The 20,696-nt window shown below is 36.9% G+C and overlaps 4 protein-coding genes across 4 annotated transcripts; 1 reads left to right on the plus strand and 3 right to left on the minus strand.

The window, feature by feature from the left end:
• Window positions 1-595: 595 nt before the first annotated feature.
• LOC132562121 (putative uncharacterized protein DDB_G0286901) lies at window positions 596-3,922 on the plus strand. Its single transcript, XM_060226850.1, has 3 exons — window positions 596-700; window positions 1,979-3,355; window positions 3,470-3,922. Exons 1-3 carry the CDS (start codon window positions 596-598, stop codon window positions 3,920-3,922), a joined length of 1,935 nt encoding a protein of 644 aa, XP_060082833.1.
• A 1,580-nt stretch (window positions 3,923-5,502) lies between these two features.
• Window positions 5,503-6,279, minus strand: LOC132562131 (uncharacterized). The gene is made up of 2 exons (XM_060226860.1): window positions 6,080-6,279; window positions 5,503-5,860 (listed from the first exon to the last, which is right to left on the minus strand). Exons 1-2 carry the CDS (start codon window positions 6,277-6,279, stop codon window positions 5,503-5,505), a joined length of 558 nt encoding a protein of 185 aa, XP_060082843.1.
• A 1,130-nt stretch (window positions 6,280-7,409) lies between these two features.
• LOC132562040 (uncharacterized) lies at window positions 7,410-10,043 on the minus strand. Its single transcript, XM_060226766.1, has 2 exons — window positions 9,954-10,043; window positions 7,410-8,384 (listed from the first exon to the last, which is right to left on the minus strand). The coding sequence occupies exons 1-2, from the start codon at window positions 10,041-10,043 to the stop codon at window positions 7,410-7,412; spliced, it is 1,065 nt and encodes a 354-aa protein (XP_060082749.1).
• Window positions 10,044-13,888: 3,845 nt separating this feature from the next.
• Window positions 13,889-16,565, minus strand: LOC132562051 (frizzled-10-like). The gene is made up of 2 exons (XM_060226777.1): window positions 16,291-16,565; window positions 13,889-15,298 (listed from the first exon to the last, which is right to left on the minus strand). The coding sequence occupies exons 1-2, from the start codon at window positions 16,455-16,457 to the stop codon at window positions 14,593-14,595; spliced, it is 873 nt and encodes a 290-aa protein (XP_060082760.1). The 5' UTR covers window positions 16,458-16,565; the 3' UTR covers window positions 13,889-14,592.
• Between the last annotated feature and the right edge of the window lie 4,131 nt (window positions 16,566-20,696).

Genomic DNA, 20,696 nt, shown 5'->3' on the forward strand with positions numbered 1-20,696 from the left:
TAAAAATCAATAAATAAATAAGAATAAAAAAAAATGGAAAAAAAAATGTGTCGAGTTTAATCAAATGAGAATGGGGCGAGTTTAATCAAATGAGAATGGGACGAGTTTCATCAAATGAGAATGGGTCGAGTTTCATCAACTGAGAATGGGTCGAGTTTCATCAAATGAGAATGTGTCCAGTTTCATCAAATGAGAATGGGGCGAGTTTCATCAAATGAGAATGGGTCGAGTTTCATCAAATGAGAATGGGGCGAGTTTCATCAAATGAGAATGGGGCGAGTTTCATCAAATGAGAATGGGGCGAGTTTCATCAAATGAGAATGTGTCCAGTTTCATCAAATGAGAATGGGGCGAGTTTCATCAAATGAGAATGTGTCGAGTTTCATCAAATGAGAATGGGTCGAGTTTCATCAAATGAGAATGTGTCCAGTTTCATCAAATGTGAATGTGTCCAGTTTCATCAAATGAGAATGTGTCGAGTTTCATCAAATGAGAATGGGTCGAGTTTCATCAAATGAGAATGGGTCGAGTTTCATCAAATGAGAATGGGGCGAGTTTCATCAAATGAGAATGCGTCGAGTTTCATCAAATGAGAATGGGTCGAGTTTCATCAAATGAGAATGTGTCGAGTTTCATCAAATCAGAATGTGTCGAGTTTCATCAAATGAGAATGTGTCGAGTTTCATCAAATGAGAATGGGGCGAGTTTCATCAAATGAGAATGTGTCGAGTTTCATCAAATGAGAATGCGTCGAGTTTAATCAAATGAGAATGTGTCGAGTTTCATCAAATGAGAATGTGTCGAGTTTCATCAAATGAGAATGTGTCGAGTTTCATCAAATGAGAATGGGGCGAGTTTCATCAAATGAGAATGGGGCGAGTTTCATCAAATGAGAATGGGGCGAGTTTCATCAAATGAGAATGTGTCGAGTTTCATCAAATGAGAGTGTGTCGAGTTTCATCAAATGAGAATGGGGCGAGTTTCATCAAATGAGAATGTGTCGAGTTTCATCAAATGAGAGTGTGTCGAGTTTCATCAAATGAGAAGGTGTCGAGTTTCATCAAATGAGAGTGTGTCGAGTTTCATGAAATGAGAATGTGTCGAGTTTCATCAAATGAGAATGGGGCGAGTTTCATCAAATGAGAATGGATCGAGTTTCATCAAATGAGAATGCGTCGAGTTTAATCAAATGAGAATGGGGCGAGTTTCATCAAATGAGAATGGGGCGAGTTTCATCAAATGAGAATGGTGCGAGTTTCATCAAATGAGAATGGGGCGAGTTTCATCAAATGAGAATGGGGCGAGTTTTATCAAATGAGAATGCGTCGAGTTTAATCAAATGAGAATGGGGCGAGTTTCATCAAATGAGAATGGGGCGAGTTTCATCAAATGAGAATGGGGCGAGTTTCATCAAATGAGAATGGGGCGAGTTTCATCAAATGAGAATGCGTCGAGTTTAATCAAATGAGAATGGGGCGAGTTTCATCAAATGAGAATGGGGCGAGTTTCATCAAATGAGAATGGGGCGAGTTTCATCAAATGAGAATGCGTCGAGTTTAATCAAATGAGAATGGGGCGAGTTTCATCAAATGAGAATGGGGCGAGTTTCATCAAATGAGAATGGGGCGAGTTTCATCAAATGAGAATGGGGCGAGTTTCATCAAATGAGAATGTGACCAAATATTACATTCGTTGTATTACGTGTACATGACATATTTACCTACACAAATATTCACGAAATTTCATATAATTGAATGGGCATAAACTTTTGAATGGCGTTATATCTCTCTCATTTGAAAAAGGTATTTATGATTGTGTTATTAAGCGAATTATATATATATTGTAAAATAATTAAATAATCACTGACATTATCTTGACTCTGTCTCACAGTGGATGTCGCTTCAGACACTGTATGGGAGATGTATGTCTTGGTAAAATAGCTAGTGTTTTTTCTTAATGTTTATTTTCGTCTTTTCAGGCTGATGTGAGAAATCCTCGATACAACAGAACTACTGCGAGATTGATGAAAACGGGAGGTAACTCTATTCAAACAATACATTCAAGAAACAGTAATAATCATGTTGTTGGAATAACGAATGGAAAAACAGTTGGGATAGGGGGAGTGTTAGGTGCCAAGGAAGGCAAGGCCATTGGGGACAGTTTACGACAGGGACTGCGAAAAGCGTTACCATTCGCAAATAACATCAAACAAAACTACCGAGTGCCATCAACAGGAAAAGGTGTAGCAAGGAAAAGTAATGTAAATACGAGGCAAACACATAGTAAAAAACATGTAAACACGATACGTAAAAACACAGTCCCTGGAAGAGCTCGCACGAGTGCCGGAAGTAATTTACAACGAAGTATTGCTGCGATACCAACTAGTGCCACTCGAGTAAGATTAAACAAAATGGCGGGCAACAGTGGAGCTGGAAGTGGTAATACCAAAACAGGTACCGAAACTCATTCTCAAAAGCAGATGGCTTCCGGTAAAGCTGTGGTTAAGAACGCTGTTCGAGGATCTGCAACTGGTATCACTCGAAAAACTGCTAATTCAAAAACAAGACAGGCACGAGGTCCCTCAGTAAGAGGTGCGTCCTCAAAATCAAGATCCGGGTCTTCTCTTTCCTCTAATAGTAGAGGAAAATCTCGGTCGTCTAGTATGAGGGGGGATACATCGCAAGGATCATCGAACGGACGAAATATAGCGGTCGCAACAAATAGCAACCAAAACGGAAAAATCCGGAATAATTCTGGAAACACAAGATTTCCAAGAAATCAGATATCCGATGGAAATAAAGGAAGAAATTCCCGGCATTTTTACAGAAATAATGGGCAAAATTTTCACAATTCGGCACGATTTGATAATGGAAATTCTGCGGGGTTAATGAATGGTAATAACAGGATGCAAACATCACAACGAAGATATCCGTCATTTCATGTGACCTCGGGTATGCAGTCTAATATACGACGTAGAACTGGGGGAATTCCGAACGGAATTTCAAACAGCGGTAAAAGAGTGGTTGTTCAAAACGGAAGACGAATTATTATTTCTCCGTCTCAATACACCATGCAACAACATAGCCAAAATGTTCCACAGCAGCATCAGAATCAGCGCCAGGTACGGCTAGTCGGCGAAGCTTTGGAAGGCGGACTGGAGAGTATGGATATAGATAATATAATCGGATTAGCATCAAAGATCGCTTCAGTCAAATTAGCAAATTCGGTTCTGTCATCCTTGAGTGGTCAGGAAGGAACACCGCAACTCTCACGTTTTTTAATCAATTCAGAACTCGACATCGTTCCGGAATTAATTGTGCCGGCTTCGAGACAAGTCATACAGGCGCCGAGACGGGTCGTACAGGCGCCGAGGCAAGTCATACAGGCGCCGAGGCAAGTCATACAATCGCCAAGGAAAGTCATACAGGCTTCCGGTCAAATCATACAGACCTCTGGTCAGGTCGCCCAGCCGAGGCATATCGTTACAATAAAACAGAACTCACCAGCTGTTGTTCAATCACCATCCTCACAAGTTAGAAACGAAATCAAGGTCGCGCAAAGCGGATACGGTACACCAGTATTAGTCCGATCAGGTGGAGATATCCAGTTCTCTCGGGTAGACCAGACCGGTACACAAATATCGAGTGTTATAATAAGTCATAAAATACAAAACGTAAACAATCCAAATAAGGCAACGACTGTCAAAACTAGTCCTGAAAACGGCCAAAACATTGGAACAAAAACCGGAACCGGAAATAGTGCAAATGGAGGGACAAGTAAACAAGCACCAGAACCTGAATTAGAAATGGAAATGGAACAAGAAGGTTTGTCTACGACTACAACTATTGCTCCAAAAGCAAAAACCGACAAACCGTTGTTGCCACCAACAACAACAGTAGCGAACTCTGTACTAGTGACGTAAAGCACAAACTTTTTCGTAATGACGTCACATTTTCCGTTCAAGGATTGTTGAATTTGAAGAGAAAAAATAAAGGGAGATAATCAATGGTTCGGTATATAAACAACAACAATTGTCTGTGGTTTGTCTGTTTTACTAGCACCTGAAATGGATTCTGTTCTTTCAGTAGGAAAATGTTAAAATATCATACTATTAAAGGAATGTGTTAAAAGGATTTTTAACAGGATTTCGCCCGAACAAGTCACACATGTAGGAAGAAGCTTGTACATTTTGTTGTTCTGCGGTTGAAAACATCACTCTTTTAGGATGAATTTTTATCCAATTCAAAAGAATGATTTTCATCGCAATTGATCAAACGGTACTTCCATTATGACAGTTGTTATACATAAGGAAAACTTTTCACAAATTCATTCGCCTCAAGGGTTGTTCTTTGGGAGGTTGAAAAGCATTCGTCCTAATGTCACAATGGACTAATATCTAACTTAGGATGATAAAATTGGCTTACGGTCAAGACATACTTTTTCTTATGGTTAAAAACTGTTTCCAAAGGAGTATGACAAAGATAACTTGTATTCATGACGACTTCTCCGGTGTAAATACTGACTTATTAAAATGAACTATTATGGTGTTGATTCAAAGTGATTACAAAATCCAACATTTCAGTCTGCACGTACTAAGTTTGCACTCTTTGATTCTTCAAACTAATCGTACGCTTGTTTGTATTAGTTTTATTTCTTAATTATAGGTAACAGTGACATTTTTCTGGTAATGACGTCATCTTTACATGTTATGACGTCATTTTTCAGGTTGTGACGTCATTATGTCAGGTTATGGTGTCATGTTTTACTATTAAGACGTCATTACCGATTATGACGTTGTGATTATGTAAACTGATGTTTATTCATTTTTCAAATATTTACTAGAAATAAAGAATATACAAGAGCTTAAGGAGAGTTTAAATGTAATGCCACTTGAAGGAAAGGAAATATATTGTAAAAATGAAACCAGAAAGCTATTATATAGTGTTCGCGCTGTTGTAATTTTGTCCGAGTTCTGTTCAGTTATATACATTCTCACGCACATCAGATCGTAGTCTTGTCTGTGCACCAGAGAAATATTGTTGTTACGATTTGGTTTTACTGTCAATTTACATCCGATGTTTTTATTAAAAGATATTTTCCATCAATATTTCCGTGTGTGATTTTGAATGATAATACTTAAATCAGTGATGTAATGCATTCAGTTTGCCTTGTCATACGGTTAATTAGAAGTTTATTGCCACTTGCAGACTGAAGTATATGAAGTATAAATATGTTTATATGACAAGCAAAGATTCTATTTGAATTAGAAAAAGCTCTAGTGTTCAGGTACAACTATCGAGCAGTTCACATCGCCGCCATTTTGTAATCAAATATGGCGTCATCAGTATCACTCAAATCAATAAACTTTTTTCTCTATATATCGGTTAAAGACTTTTCACAGAATCTTGTTAAACGGATGTCTTTGTTTAGAAAGTTTCCAAGAAATGATATCAATAGTGTTACATTTTGCATTAAATAACTTAGACAATTAATAATAATGAACTATATTGTCAAAATAGGTTTATTGTCCGACCCCATTATCACCCTATCCCCCCCCCTTCTCTCTTCCATCTCCATAATTTTGTTCAACATTCTCTTCCCCAACTCCTCATTTATTTCCGCTATTCTCTCCCCCGATTTCGCCATCATTTTCTCCCCATTTTCTCTCCCCCACTTTCTCTCCCCATCTCCTCCCCCATTCTCTCCACCATTCCCTCCCTCACTTTCTCCCCCATTCTTTAAAATCCCCTCCCGTGCCCCTTCTCCCATTCTCTCCCCCATCTCCTCCTTCATTTTTTCCCTATCCCCTTCCTCATTAGCTCCCCCATTCTCTTCCCCACGCCCTCCACATTCTCTACTCCTACTCCATAATTTTTTTCAACATTTTCTCCCCATCTCCTCCCTCATTTTCTCCCCCATTCTCTCCCCACCCCTTCCCCCATTCTCTCCCCCATCCCCTCCCCCATTCTCTTCCCATCTCCTCCCCCATCCCCTCCCTCATTTGCTCCCCCATTCTCTTCCCCATCCCTTTCCCATTCTCTTCCCCCATTCTCTCCCCCTTCTCCTACCTCATTCTCACCCCATCTCCTTCCTCATTTTCTCCCCTATCCCCATTTTCTCCCCACCCCTTCCCCCATTCTCTCCCCCATCTCCTCCAACATTCTCTCCCCCTATTCTCTCCCCACCTCTTCCCCCATTCTCTCCCCTTCTCCTCCCCCATCCCCTCCCCCATTCTCTTCCCATTCCCTCCCTCATTTTCTCCCCCATCTCCTCCCCCATTCTCTCCCAATCTCATCCCACATTCTCTCATCCAACCATCTCGTCTCTCGTTTTGATATTTATATGGTTGACATCTACAAGTACAGGTCAGATGTCAATGTCAATTTTCCTAATTTCCAAACGGTCAGTCATCGCCATGGTCAGACATACATGTTACGGCCAAATGACCAGGCATACATTAATGGACAAGTGAGATCCAGCGTTGGCGAATTTTCCCTGTCTATTCCCCCAGTGTCGTAAGCAAGTGACGTTTTCATTACAGATGTCAGGTAGTTATGCCTCAGGTTACTCTTTTGATACGACTGCACATGCCCAGAGACATGACTTTTAGCGGTAAAACATCATTAAGTTTGTAGGCCTATGCACACAGGCATTTGTTACAACAAATGATTTGCAATAAAGTCGTGCCGTCGTTTTATCAACCTCACATAGCACTAACAAATAAGAAACATTATTACAATATCTTATGTCCAGTTTCTTCCGATTTAAAAAAAATTCATATCAAACATATTTAATTAATTTCCTGAGAATAAGATTTTCTTAAAATCTTACATATGACAATATATACTAACATTGAAATTGCAATTCTAGAACTTTAAAAAAAAACAAAAAAAAAACAGGTTTTAAGGTGAAGTAGCAATTGAAAGATAAATAGTATGGAAGATAAATCACAAGTTTCTTTGTTAAATAATTTATTATTTAACTATTTTTAGACAAAACTTAACAAGTTACATGTTCATGACCAGCATGAAGGTAAATAATTGGATAGACCAGCACATTCTACTGTAACACACGGAACGGCATGATAACAGGAGTTGTACACACACGACTCAGCTTGGAACTCTTTTCGAAAGAAGGTATAAAAGGTACCGTTCACCTTAATATAAAGATAACATCATTTACAGATAAAATTAAGGTTTACAGTAATTATTTAACTCTTCCTTAATGATATAAAACTTAGAACTTAATTCAAAAGTATGCTTTTAAAACGAAATAAATCAAACGAAAACATTCCTTGATTAAACAAGGTGAAGAATCCTCTTGTTTCGAAATAATCAAGAATGGTGTGATGACTTGTTATCCTAATTCGAAATATTAAGTTGCAGTTGCTGTTACGAAGCAGATGAGAACTAAATTTCCTCGGCTTCAATATCAACAGGTAGAGTTGTTGAGCGTTCACTTTTCGATGGACTCGATGTTGGTGACACTAATGATGCTCTTCCGTTCGCTGTTGGTACAACATCCGGTTCTTCCATACCCTGGAGTTGACCTTGGAGCAAACTTTCTATTTTTCCTTTAATTTCAGCCAGAACCTCACCACTGAGTTGCCCTTGAAGTTCAAACTGACCTTGAAGTGGATTGTGGACTTGATTTTGGCCTTGACCTTGAGTTAAACTGGGAGTTACTTCGACGTGTCCGCCATTTTTCATTCTGTTGACTTGTGAGTACTGATCGACTTTTGTTGTTGGCATATTTATCTCAGTGCGAGTTACTCCCCTTTGAACGATATCATTGCCGTTGTTGTTTCTGACGAAATGGATTCTCAGAACACGTCTGTTTGAACTTCCGCTTCCGGTGGCAGGCCTGATGATGACGCGCTTCTGCATTCGATTGGGACTGTTTGTTCGAAATAGGACGATCTGACTTGACCCTCTCTGGTTCTTCCCGGCATTCACACCGACAGTTTTACGGAATTGGGTTGTCTCGGAAGGAAATTCATTGACATTTACAGAGTTTGAAATCGTATCCATGGCAACGTTCTGTGGTCTGTTCTTAAACATCATCCTAACCTGTCTTGGGCTGGCCTGCTGGGTATCCTGTCTCCCCCTTAAAGTAAGATGGATCCGTCTGCCTGATCGATGTGTAATCGACACATGTTTGTTCGATCCACGTGCAAGCTCTATTCTGATTCGCTTAGGAGAGGCACTTACTGGTTCCAAATATTCGGGCTGCATGCCTCCATTATTGGCGCTATTTTGAAGATCTTGTGCACGTGCTCGTTCAGGCATTTGTTTGTTCTTCAGCTTGAGGAATTTGACAGGAGTCAAAATGGGACCGACGCTGAATCTAGAATCCGGGGTGATTCTGGATTTGTAGGAAAGGTCCTGCTGGAAGTAAAGAGTAAGAAAATAAGAAAAAAAATTCAGCTTTTTGTTTTGTTTGATTTTTTTTTTTTTTAATATTTCTTCGTGAAATGTTATTCATTTTTAGAAATCCTTTCAAAAATCAACTCAACTACTGCTGGTATCTATTATCAGAGACAGATTGGGATTTGGTTAGCACTTCTAAAGCGGAGTGGGTAAAGCTTATTACTTGTTTCCTATTTTTCCCTTTCAAATTATTGAAAACTAGAAAATTACGTGACTGAGTAATCAGCATGATAAATATATGTTTCCACGTGCACACGATGTACATCCAGGGAAACTCAACTTTATTGAAATTTCACATTAATCGGATAAGTGCGCACTTTTCCGACAGTCATAGAACCAACAAATTCGCACTTTTCCGACAGTCATAGAACCAACAAAGTCGGACTTTTCCGTCTGTTGAGGACTTTTTTATCTGATCATTTCGATTGGATAATATACCTAAGAGACATTTTTTTCTATTCTATAGCTGATTTCATAATTATACAAGATAAACTGAAACTATCTTGCCATATTTCGATATTGTACCATTTATGACTAATTTGAAACAACATTTACATGAACCCGAAGTTGTCTGTTGACGTTAATTATATATATTTTACAAAATTGCAGAAAGGAGTCGATTTTACTGTGGAGCAAAGTCTCTATTGATCATGAAAAAGTCTAACAATACTTTATACATAGAAGTATTGATATTAGCCTAATCATAGTTTATTCTCGAGATCTGTACACAGTAAAAGATATCTTATACACACAAATGTCCACATGAAACCAAATCGTCATTCATCCTAGCGCTGAACACATCAAATAAGGTCAGATTTACCGCATGGGGAAAAACCCGTTATATACAGACAGAAAAGTTAACTTAAAACAATAAAACAAAATCGTATCTTCTCGGACTTTACACATCAAAGAAGCATGTAAGTTTTACCGTATCTTCTCGGACTTTACACACCAAAGAAGCATTTAAGTTTTACCGTATCTTCTCGGACTTTACACACCAAAGAAGCATTTAAGTTTAACCGTATCTTCTCGGACTTTACACATCAAAGAAGCATGTAAGTTTATCCGTATCTTCTCGGACTTTACACATCAAAGAAGCATGTAAGTTTATCCGTATCTTCTCGGACTTTACACATCAAAGAAGCATGTAAGTTTATCCGTATCTTCTCGGACTTTACACATCAAAGAAGCATGTAAGTTTAACCGTATCTTCTCGGACTTCAAAGAAGCATGTAGGTTTTATCCTATCAAAATAAAGTCCATCATGCTACCCCAGGGGTTACGCTCAGTATCACACTCTGGACCGTTGGAACATTTCATGACAAATCAAACGAAACTCGAGGTCACATTTGAAGTTGTCGCTCCCCTTAAACCTGCCATAGACCAGTTCAATTACTTAGCTAGGCCTTCAAAGTTTGCCAGGAAATGTTCTGGGGTTGCCGAGAGCGACAGTGATCGTCAACACCTGGGGTATTGAGAACGGACATATATATTTCAAATTAGATATGTAATATATGTACTTACCATCTGCGGTAAAACTCTGGCCAGCGTGATCCTGATGAACACCTGAATACCGACAATCTTCATCAGTTGTCTTGATGATTTCGAAAACATCTTTGTTGATTCCGAAGGAAATTAAACCTTTTGATGGAAAAAAAGGTTGACAAGTGTTCTTGAGTGTTCTGTTGCTGTTTCAAAATTCGAAAAAGGTTACTTAGTTACGAAAAAAAAGAAAGAAAAAAATACAGTAGTTCTTGTAGAATGTGCTGGTTAGTTCTTATCGACTCGGTAAGCACCGGTCTTTTATATACAGCTAGCATTGATCTCTCACCGTGCCTCATCAATCAATTACGAGGAATTCCGCATGTGTTGTGTAATGATAGTGTTATGTGTCCCTGATTGTTTTACAGACATTAACGCTGGAGAGTATTTCGAAAGATTCCTCGACGTTGTCCTTGATATAAATAAGAAAGGCCCAGAGGGGTTGCGGAATCCACGTGCAGGGAAACATCTTTCGTATCAAGATATCTTTATAATGCATCGGAAATTTTATTAAATTATGGGAATCATTTCAGAAAAGATAAATTCGAAATGTTCGAACAATGTAAATATGTTCAATTGGAAAGGAAAAAATCGAAACAGAAATTAAAATAATGTAAAATTATAAACTTGAGATATGTTCTTTGTACGGAGATGTCTTTCACTGCATTTCAAAGACTATGTTATTAATATATCATATATTATAAACGATAACAATTTCATATCGAGTCATTTCTTTATTTAGAAAATATCCCGTGGCGAACCCCTTTGTTTGATTGGTTGAAAGGTCAAAAGGTAGATTTATGGTAGGTCAAATGACTATATAAACAAATGAATTAATGATGTCGTTTATCGATGACTGGTTGACCTATGGTCAGCTGAGGTCAAATCAGGATTATAAACATTTTTAATGACCAAAACATCTTGTACCTGTCCCATGACCTGACCAAAGGTCACGGGTTCAATGACTCGAAAAATCTAACAAATAACAGACCGATATGATTTTTAGTTTTCGTATTTTTGTTTAAAATTATGAAGTGGCAAATTAATTGATCAACTCGAAACTGATGTTAACATAAAATGAATAAAACATAAAGAAAAAAGAAAATAATGATAAAAAGGCATAAGATACAATAAAATAGAACAAAATAAATCGCTCGACTGTAAATGTTGTTTGATCAGATCAGGAACGGAAACAGGACGACCGACATGGTTCTATTCGTGTTTCTCAAACATTTAGAAGTCAATGTTTCTTTTGCTTTCTTTTCTTTTCTTTCTTTTTTCCCTTTTTTTCCCTTTTTTCTCTCTTTCTTCCTTTATTTCTTTCTTACTTTGTTGTTTGTCTTTTCGTTTTTCTCTACTTATCATTTTTTTCTCTTTCTTCCTCTCTTTCTTTCTTACGTTCTCTCTCTTTTCTTTCTATCTTTCTGCTTTAAGCCAAACTTTTCTCTGTTTAATATAATCTTTTAATTCTTTCAAACTTTTCTTTCTATAATTGTTTGCCCTTCTTTCTATCAACTTGACTGTGTGATGAACAAGGAATCTATAAACGCGCGCGTGTGTGTACGTGTGTATGTGTATGTGTTTGTGCGTGTGTGTGAGTCTGTGAGTGGTGAGGTGTGTGTGCGTGTGTGTGTGTGCCTCTGTGTGTGTGTGTTTATGTGAGTGTGTGTGTGTGTGTGTGTGTGTGCGTGTGTGTGAATGTGTGCTTGTGTGTGTGTCTGTGAGTGGTGAGAGGTGTGTGGGCGTGTGTGTGTGTGCTTGTGTGTGTGTCTGTGAGTGGTGAGAGGTGTGTTTGTGTGTGTGTGTGTGTGTGTGTGTGTGTGTGTGTGTGTGTGTGTGTGTGTGTGTGTGTGTGTGTGTGTGTGTGTGTGTGTGTGTGTGTGTGTGTGTGTGTGAAGGGGATGGGGTGGGGAGGTAGTTGATGGATCTGTCATACTAACAACCATGCGATTTTTCTGTCATTTAACCATCGAGATGTATGTTCGCGTGATGGTCATAATGGCAATCAATTTATTTTTAACGGTGCGTAAGGACATGACCTCAATAACATATGTTAGATCGTTTTTACCAAGGCAAAAATTAAAACCCGAAGGTCGTACAAGGTTATTTCCATTTACCGGTATCTTGGCTTAATTACAATCAACGGAAATCCGATATGTTTTTGAAAAGATCTTCAGTATTTCTTTCTTTTCAGTTTTCCAAACTTTCTGTAGCCTTTTGTTTTTTTTATTTGTTTTATTTTTGTTTGTTTCTTTCTTTCTATCTGAGGGAGAAATCCGTTTGTTGTGATATTCTTTTAGATAACAACATATTTGTTCAACCTGGCATCCTTGAGCCAGGGATACAATTGACAGTTCAGTTGCCATATTTTCCGTCAGATACACCTTCTATCCTACAGACAAATTTTTTATGAAAAGTACACTGTCTTACATATACTACATTTCATTACAATGCAAATACAAAGTCAGTTGCGAAGTCCAAATTTCAACGGGTTTAACGTTGATTTGGATCAGAAATATCTAGAGACGAACAGCCGCTTTGATATTGTCCACTGAGTAAGACACAAACCGAGTGTCTCCACCTCAAAAAAAAAAAAAAAAAAATAATGATAAATATCTCAAGTTATAATTTATATACAAAGTGACGTCATTAGATATAATTTATACTGTTAGGTTCATATGACGTCACCAGATATAATTTCTACTGTAAGGTTAATATGACGTCACTAGATATAATTGATACTGTTAGGTTCATATGACGTCACTAGATATAATTTATACTGTTAGGTTCATATGACGTCACCAGATATAATTTCTACTGTAAGGTTAATATGACGTCACAAGATATAATTTATACTGTTACGTTCATATGACGTCACTATATATGATTTATACTGTTAGGTTTAAATATGACGTCACCAGATATAATTTCTACTGTAAGGTTTATATGACATCACTAGATATAATTTATACTTTTAGGTTCATATGACGTCACTAGATATAATGTATACTGTTAGGTTCATATGACGTCACTATATATGATTTATTCTGTTAGGTTCATATGACGTTACCAGATATAATTAATACTGTTAGGTTCATATCGATGTCACTAGATATAATGTATACTTTTAGGTTCATATGACGTCACTAGATATGATCGATACTGTTAGGTTTATATGACGTCATCAGATATAATTCATACTGTTAGGTTTATATGACGTCACTAGATATAATTTATACTGTTAGGTTACTGATAAACCGCTCCGATTTGATCGATGTATTCACTCTGTACTTTCATCTAAATTTGTAAAAGTCTAACTCTGTACCTACTGAGCTGTCACGGCTTCCTATTCGACAGAAATATTTCGTTGTATCGAAGTTCGATATCTTTATCTAATAAATCAATTTTATCTTATATATTTAGTTTTATTTACTTAATCGCTTCACGCACAACAAATGTATTTGTTTAGCTCTGTCGCCTAATTGAACAACATACGGAAGGCCATTCACACGAGGAATTAAAATAAAATGTCCATCAAGGAACACAACTAAGACAGCCTAGACTGGTCCGTTTCTCATCGTTTCGCGAAACAGAGACTGACTCTGGTAGATAAGGACAACGCATCCGGGTCTTTTCATTAGAACTTTGTTTCTCGTCTTTAAAGAAAGGATAACTTCGATGTCGGACCTGAGATATTTTACAGAATTTTACAGAGAGAGAGAGCACTTTATTCCAATAGAAATAATTTTATTAAATACCTGTGTTTTGATTAATTAAAACCTGATCGATCCAGTCTTCATTCAATATTTAGGGAACATCTATTTTGGTTGAGAGAAAGAATATTAGAATTTGGTCAGTGTTCAAGATTAATGGTGCTCTGTTAAAAGAAACTTAAAAAATAACAAAACACACTCATATCTATTGTTACAACTTGTATCTGATATGACAATAGTGCTTATTATTTACAAAACATATTTTGTTATCTTTTGAAGAACCACAAACAAATGGCCTATATAGACACGCTTAGCGACTTTCATACGGTAATTTTTTCTTTTCATTTCAACAAAACCGTCATGAATATGATAAATCCCGGCAAAACGACCCTAACCATAATTATGACGTCACAATATGACGTAAGACACGTCAGCGCCATAATTATGGAGATCTTTTGGATGAAGATTTCCAATATCACAAACAGAAATATTCCTCCAACGCAATACCTATCCAAATAATAGACTTATTTTTATCAGAAATACAACATTGGAATATAGAGTATTTTTATCGTCTGTTTCTGCCACTCGGATCTCAATAGTCATGTCACTTTCCTATATTCCAGAGAAGCACAGAAGGAAAAAGTATTACAGGAAGCTCGGAAGTGGAAGGGAAACCGGATATTACCCGTCACGTGGTCACCATAATCCAATAAAAACCGTCGTTATGTATATATATAGATAATGCCACAAAGTATGTATCATTCTTCAGTACAGCTACGAAAATGTAGCAATGGAGAATTCTCTGATCCAGACCTTTTACAAAAAACAGGACCCGGAAATTACATATCTGGGGAAATGTTTGTATGTCACACCAGGAAAATCAACCTTTCGGCATTTTGTTAGAAATTTTAATTTCTTGTCGGTATGAAAGGCTCTTCATCATCGTCGGTGATGACGTCACTCATCTTGCAGGGCATCATGGTCGAATTCGAGAGCGGATATCGATGACATTGAAATTTGGACGGCCATCTCATACCGTTATACAACTTGCGATAGATTGATTCGCAGGACTGCTTGACTTCCTGACAAAGCTCCCTGCACGGCAGAACAATTGGTCGATTGTTTGACGGACAAAAAGGCTTGTAAACACCACAAATAAAGAATCGTAAGTTCGGACTGCAGTTCGACCTGAGAAGCAGACGATAATTCTCCATTTCCGTAGCAACCTCATTCGGTTTTCCCTGCTGGAAGAAATTTGGTAGGGAACCCTTTCCGATGTTAAAACCGTTACACATTTCTATCTGATTTGGTTCGCAGTAAAGATATTGAGGCACCGGAGGAGTTTTGACTTTCGGATACGGCTTAACGCAATTCTTCGACTTCTTCCGACTGAGTTTCTTACACTTCAGCACTTTGCTAGGCCATTTCATATTCAGTTGTTTAAATGATTTTCGACATTCTCTTTTGGCGTACAGACAACCTTCCCGACACGGGAGTTTCGTGGTCACGTAACCGTCACCACTCTCACACTGGGGGAAAAAAACTCCGCATATCGTTAACCGGAAGTTGTTAGAACAAGGTAAATCCATTCCTGACCAGTACCGCTCCATTCTCCTGTGAACAGAAATACGATAGTGGCAATATATATTGCAAAAACACACAAACTCAATTATTTAAAAAAATCCAATGAATAACGACAATATCAATTACAGCGTCGACACGGAAATATGAAATGTTTCACAGCATCAAAAACACAGGCAAAATGTGATATCAAAATGTCAGCACACAAAGACATATTGTATCATAGCGTCAACACAAACACAGACAAAATATAGCTCAGCGTCAACACACACAGACAAAATATATCACAGCGTCAACACACACAGCCAAAAATAGCACAGCGTCAACATAAACAGACAAATATATGACAGCGTCAACACACACAGACAAATATATCACAGCGTCAACACACAGAGACAAATTATATCACAGCGTCAACACACACAGACAAATTATATCACAGCGTCAACACACACAGACAAAATATATCACAGCGTCAACACACACAGCCAAAAATAGCACAGCGTCAACATAAACAGACAAATATATGACAGCGTCAACACACACAGACAAATATATCACAGCGTCAACACACAGACAAATTATATCACAGCGTCAACACACACAGACAAATTATATCACAGCGTCAACACACACAGACAAATATATCACAGCGTCAACACACAGACAAATTATATCACAGCGTCAACACACACAGACAAATTATATCACAGCGTCAACACACACAGACAAAGTATATCACAGCGTCAACACACACAGACAAATATATCACAGCGTCAACATAAACAGACAAATATATCACAGCGTCAACATAAACAGACAAATTATATTACAGCGTCAACACACACAGACAAATTATATCACAGCGTCAACACACACAGACAAATTATATCACAGCGTCAACACACACAGACAAATTATATTACAAATGGAGACGAACGTACCAGCCTTAATGCGCAATTTTGTAAAGGCTCTCATTAACGTAAGTCCGTGTTTATTAGCTGTGGAAGCGTGTGATTACGTACCTGTAAGCTTGGGCCTGGGTGGTGTGTCCGAACATGTTAGGCATTTTCGTCATATTGTATGGGATGAGACCTCTACACATCGGAGCGATGATTTCCTCGCAAATCTCAGCACATGAAACATCTCTACAGAAGAAAATGACAAGGAAAATAGCAATTGCCTTCGACATTTTCGCCGTATTTTGACAAATACACCGTAATATTGTAGCGGGAATCCGACTAAAAAAATGTCAGACAATGTCCCCCGCGCTGTACATAATGATAAGTCAAGTCTTTAACAAGGCGTTATACAACGGACTACAACACTAGGGACAAGTACCCAGGCGACAAAGATTGAGGAATGTAGAATGCATCACTGTATGATAGCGGACTTTTGTAAACTTATGTCACCGATCATGTTGTTCACAGGGCAAATACCGCATAAAATTCTTGTTGTTTGTTACATGTTTGATTTATTTATTGATCGATTGATTGATTATTTGATTGATTGATTGATTGATTGATTAAGTGAGTGAGTGAGTGAGTGAGTGAGTGAGTGAGTGAGTGAGTGAGTGTAATATAATTTTTGATGAAGGGTCATCTTAAAAGTGTATATGTCACTGCACGATGACCAGTTTATTTAATGGAATGATAGTGGATGAAACAGATTACATCATCAATATATCACGTGATCTTACCCCGGTGTGTTTTGAAAGAAAACCAAGGGACGTAAGGGTGGAAAAGACTCCGGGTCGCTACAACAGTCTGTGTACAAGAATGACAAAAATCGACATTTTATACTTTTCTTTTTACTAATTTTGATGTTCAAGTGAAAATTTAATAACAATTACCTCTACAGTAAATATCTTAAAACCAAAAAAAAATGTTTTTTTCATTACTTACTTGTGAAATACGTCATTTTTTTTATAGAAATATAATATTCTGATGAAAACGTTGAGAAACATCTTAGATTTTGCTCGAGGGCACGTTCCCTAGAGTGGAATATGTTTCAACTGTAAACGTTTGACACTGAACTAAGTCAAGTAGGCAAGCGTTGTTGTCAAAATCTGAAGGAGATCGTCTGTCCCGGATGTATGTCAATTGCTGCAGCAGGGTCAGGTAAGGTGAAAGAAACGATTATGGGGGCCTACAGGTTCAACCTGGCATACTTAAAACATGTATGTCAATAGAGGCACAAGTTACAACGTAAAATACACTTCTCGGCCTCCGTCGACTCTCAAGCTTATCGCCAGAGTGAAACAAAGGGAAGCAACTCTGGGATACCAAAATAATATACTATAGGAGGCTATGTAAATGTTCCCTTATGTCGTTGCAAAATAGCTAGACGTATTTTTGTCGCCCCACTAAGCATCGTCAGCGACAGAGCAAACTAACGAAAACCAGCTGTACTAAGCGAGGCGGACTATTATCAACATTTTGGGGAGGTTGGGGATGGGGTAGGGATGGAGATAAGGAAATAAATTCTGATAAGTTATATTTGAAAAACGAATAATTATTTTTTTTGTTATGATTTTGACCTCAAAGTGCTTTGCTATGGTATGACGTTCGATAATGAAGAATTGTCAACGTTCTGGTTTTTTTTTTTTTTTTTAATTATTGTTATCTGTGGAAAATTGTTCAGAAATCTCTTGTTAAATATATATTGTATCACATAACTTTCCTTTTATATATTTAACACATTCGTTTCATTAAATATGTTATGATCACAGCGTTTGATATATCAATCTGTGTTGGATGAAACTTCCCGTCACATGACGTCAGATACATTGTGACGTAACAAACGAAAGAAATATGGAGTGAGTAACGATATAACGGTTTTATGCGGATATCAGTCTTATCAATATATTGTATTTATACATTTCGTTTCCATTTTAGAAGAGATTTTTTAAAACTGGAACCTATGTTGTTTTGTTTTTTCATTATACCACCCCAGAAGGTCGATAAAGCAGAAAAAAACAACTAAACTCGGCTTCTTTTTTTATATTGAACGGAAATTCTGTAGAAGCTTCTAAAACTAACACCTGCAGTGTACATAAGTTGTAAAATAGCCGTTTACTCTATCTCCCATGAAGTGTTATCTGAGCTATAATAAATCAGTTTTATTATCCAGAATATAATAAAATCAGACATTTTATTTTGTAACCTTAATCGCCCAAGTGAACATTTCTGACAACAATATGTTTTGAAAAATAAATTGAATAGATAGATAGAAAAATAATTGATAAATAAATAAAGAAAAAATAAATACATAAATGAATAAATAAATAAAAAGAAGTTAGCATTATCTGACATATTTTAATGCCTCGAATGCATCAGAAGTAAAAAAATAATGTAAATCTGTTACCGAAATCAATGGTAACGTACGGCCTCTGTACCCCAACACCCTCTGTACCCCAACACCCTCTGTACCCCAACACCCGCTTGTCCGTGTTAACATTGAAACCGCGTGACGGCGGAACAAAAACATTCAAGGACAGTAGATAAATGGCGTCTTAAAAATACAACCAAGTCTGATTTATCATGTCAAGTCTTCACTTAAATGTTGTCAACGTATGTATTGTTGTGCACGCGCTCTACACACAGTAGGGACGGACGATATAGATGGATACGACACAATGTGTCACGCGTAGTGTAATACTAAAATTGTTTTCTTTTATATTTTCTCCTGAAGTACATAAATAATTTATCAATATCAGTGGTATCAGAAAGCCTGATAGTTTTTCAAATTGATTGTGCTACTTTTTGTGACAAATATTGTCTGTTAACTTTTGTAAACCAAAGAATGTGTAAAAACTATTTACAACTGAAGTACTACCCTATGTTGTAAACCACTTTCTGTCTGAAATATGGAGAAATTTAAATACATGGCATTAACAACGGAGTTACACGTATTATGCATAGAGGCCACCGTAGCGTTCTGGCTAAGCTGCGCTGTGGCAGTTTGCCTTTGAATATAGAGACTGGACGTTATAATAAGCCGCCTACGCCTCTATATGAGAGAACTTGTCCTTTTTAATGCTATTGAGTCAGAAATTCATTTTATTTGCAACTGTAAAGCGTATTGTGATTTAAGGGAACATTTAATTTTTGGATAGGGCTAATGTTGTATGTGATAATTTTAAAGCCATGAGTGCAGAAAATCAATTTATCCTTTTAATGAATTGTGATGTTTTACAAATTAATCTTGGAAAATATGTATTCTTAACGATGAGGAGAAGGCGGTCACTTTTAAATAATGGATAAATATAAATAAATTATATAATATAATAATAATGGATAAGCGTTTTAAGTATAGCTGTATATTTTATGTATATAATCGTGTCTCATAAGCCCATTAATGGCTGGGCATTTTTACTCTGATGGAATATATTTTAAAGAAATTGTATATATTGTGTAAAAATGTGTGACACGGAAATAAAATAAATAAATTCAAATTCAGTAATTTTCCGATTGACTTATATCAGTTATGTGATCTCTTCAATCTATCAGTACTATTTTGGTTACAGAAATGAGATTCACTTCCCACTGTCCGACAAATGGCTGTGATCAGGCGGGTCAATGATAACCAATATATCATCGACAGGCACAGGTAGATAATATTAGCGGTAAGAGTTGGAAACTTCACAGTTCACTGCATACAGGAAATATCACGCATGAGAAGTTACCATTGCTGCCTACATCCTTAACCCATGTAAGTAAGTAAAAAAAATGAACAAAAAACCCAAACAAACAAACAAACAAATAAAAAAACCCCAAACAAACAAACAAAAGGAAAAAAAAAGAGAAAAAAAACCGAACAAACAACAATAGAAAAGACATGAAAGTAAAAAAGTACAAACAATAACGAACAAACCTTAAAATTCAAAGTTTTGTTTCACCGTCTAGAAATGTTTCTCAATTCACTGAAGAATGTGTGGTATAAAGGTTTTCGTTTATAAAAACAATCAAGAAAATACCAACATGTCAACAGAATCCTAACCCAAAGTAAAATTCAATAAAGCAAAATATGAACAAAATTTTGGTATCGAAGGCGGGAAGATAGACTCTATGAGTGACGATAATAGTGAATATTTGTTTCGGTAACCAAATAGTAGTTTTGGAAAATTCTCTATAATTCTGATCCAGACGCTATCTCTTATTGACTATATGTTTAAATAAACTGACCGTCAAAATTTGAAAATATCAGTATTTAAATAAGTTGATAAATTAATTTACGAACCTGTGTCTGGGATTGGGCTTGGTTTAAAGATTAAAAGTTTATTTTATTGAAAACTTTCAAAAGTCTTTAAATGTTGATTTATGGTTATTTCTAGTGTTTCGTATCGAAAACCTGTCCCTCTTCCCACGAGAAAGGCAAGAATAAATAAATAAATAAATAAATAAATAAATAAATAAATAAATAAATAAAT

Source organism: Ylistrum balloti, unplaced genomic scaffold (assembly GCF_031769215.1).
Source record: "Ylistrum balloti isolate Yb309-2 unplaced genomic scaffold, AGI_CSIRO_Ybal_v1 Utg369670, whole genome shotgun sequence".
NCBI lineage: Eukaryota > Metazoa > Mollusca > Bivalvia > Pectinida > Pectinidae > Ylistrum > Ylistrum balloti.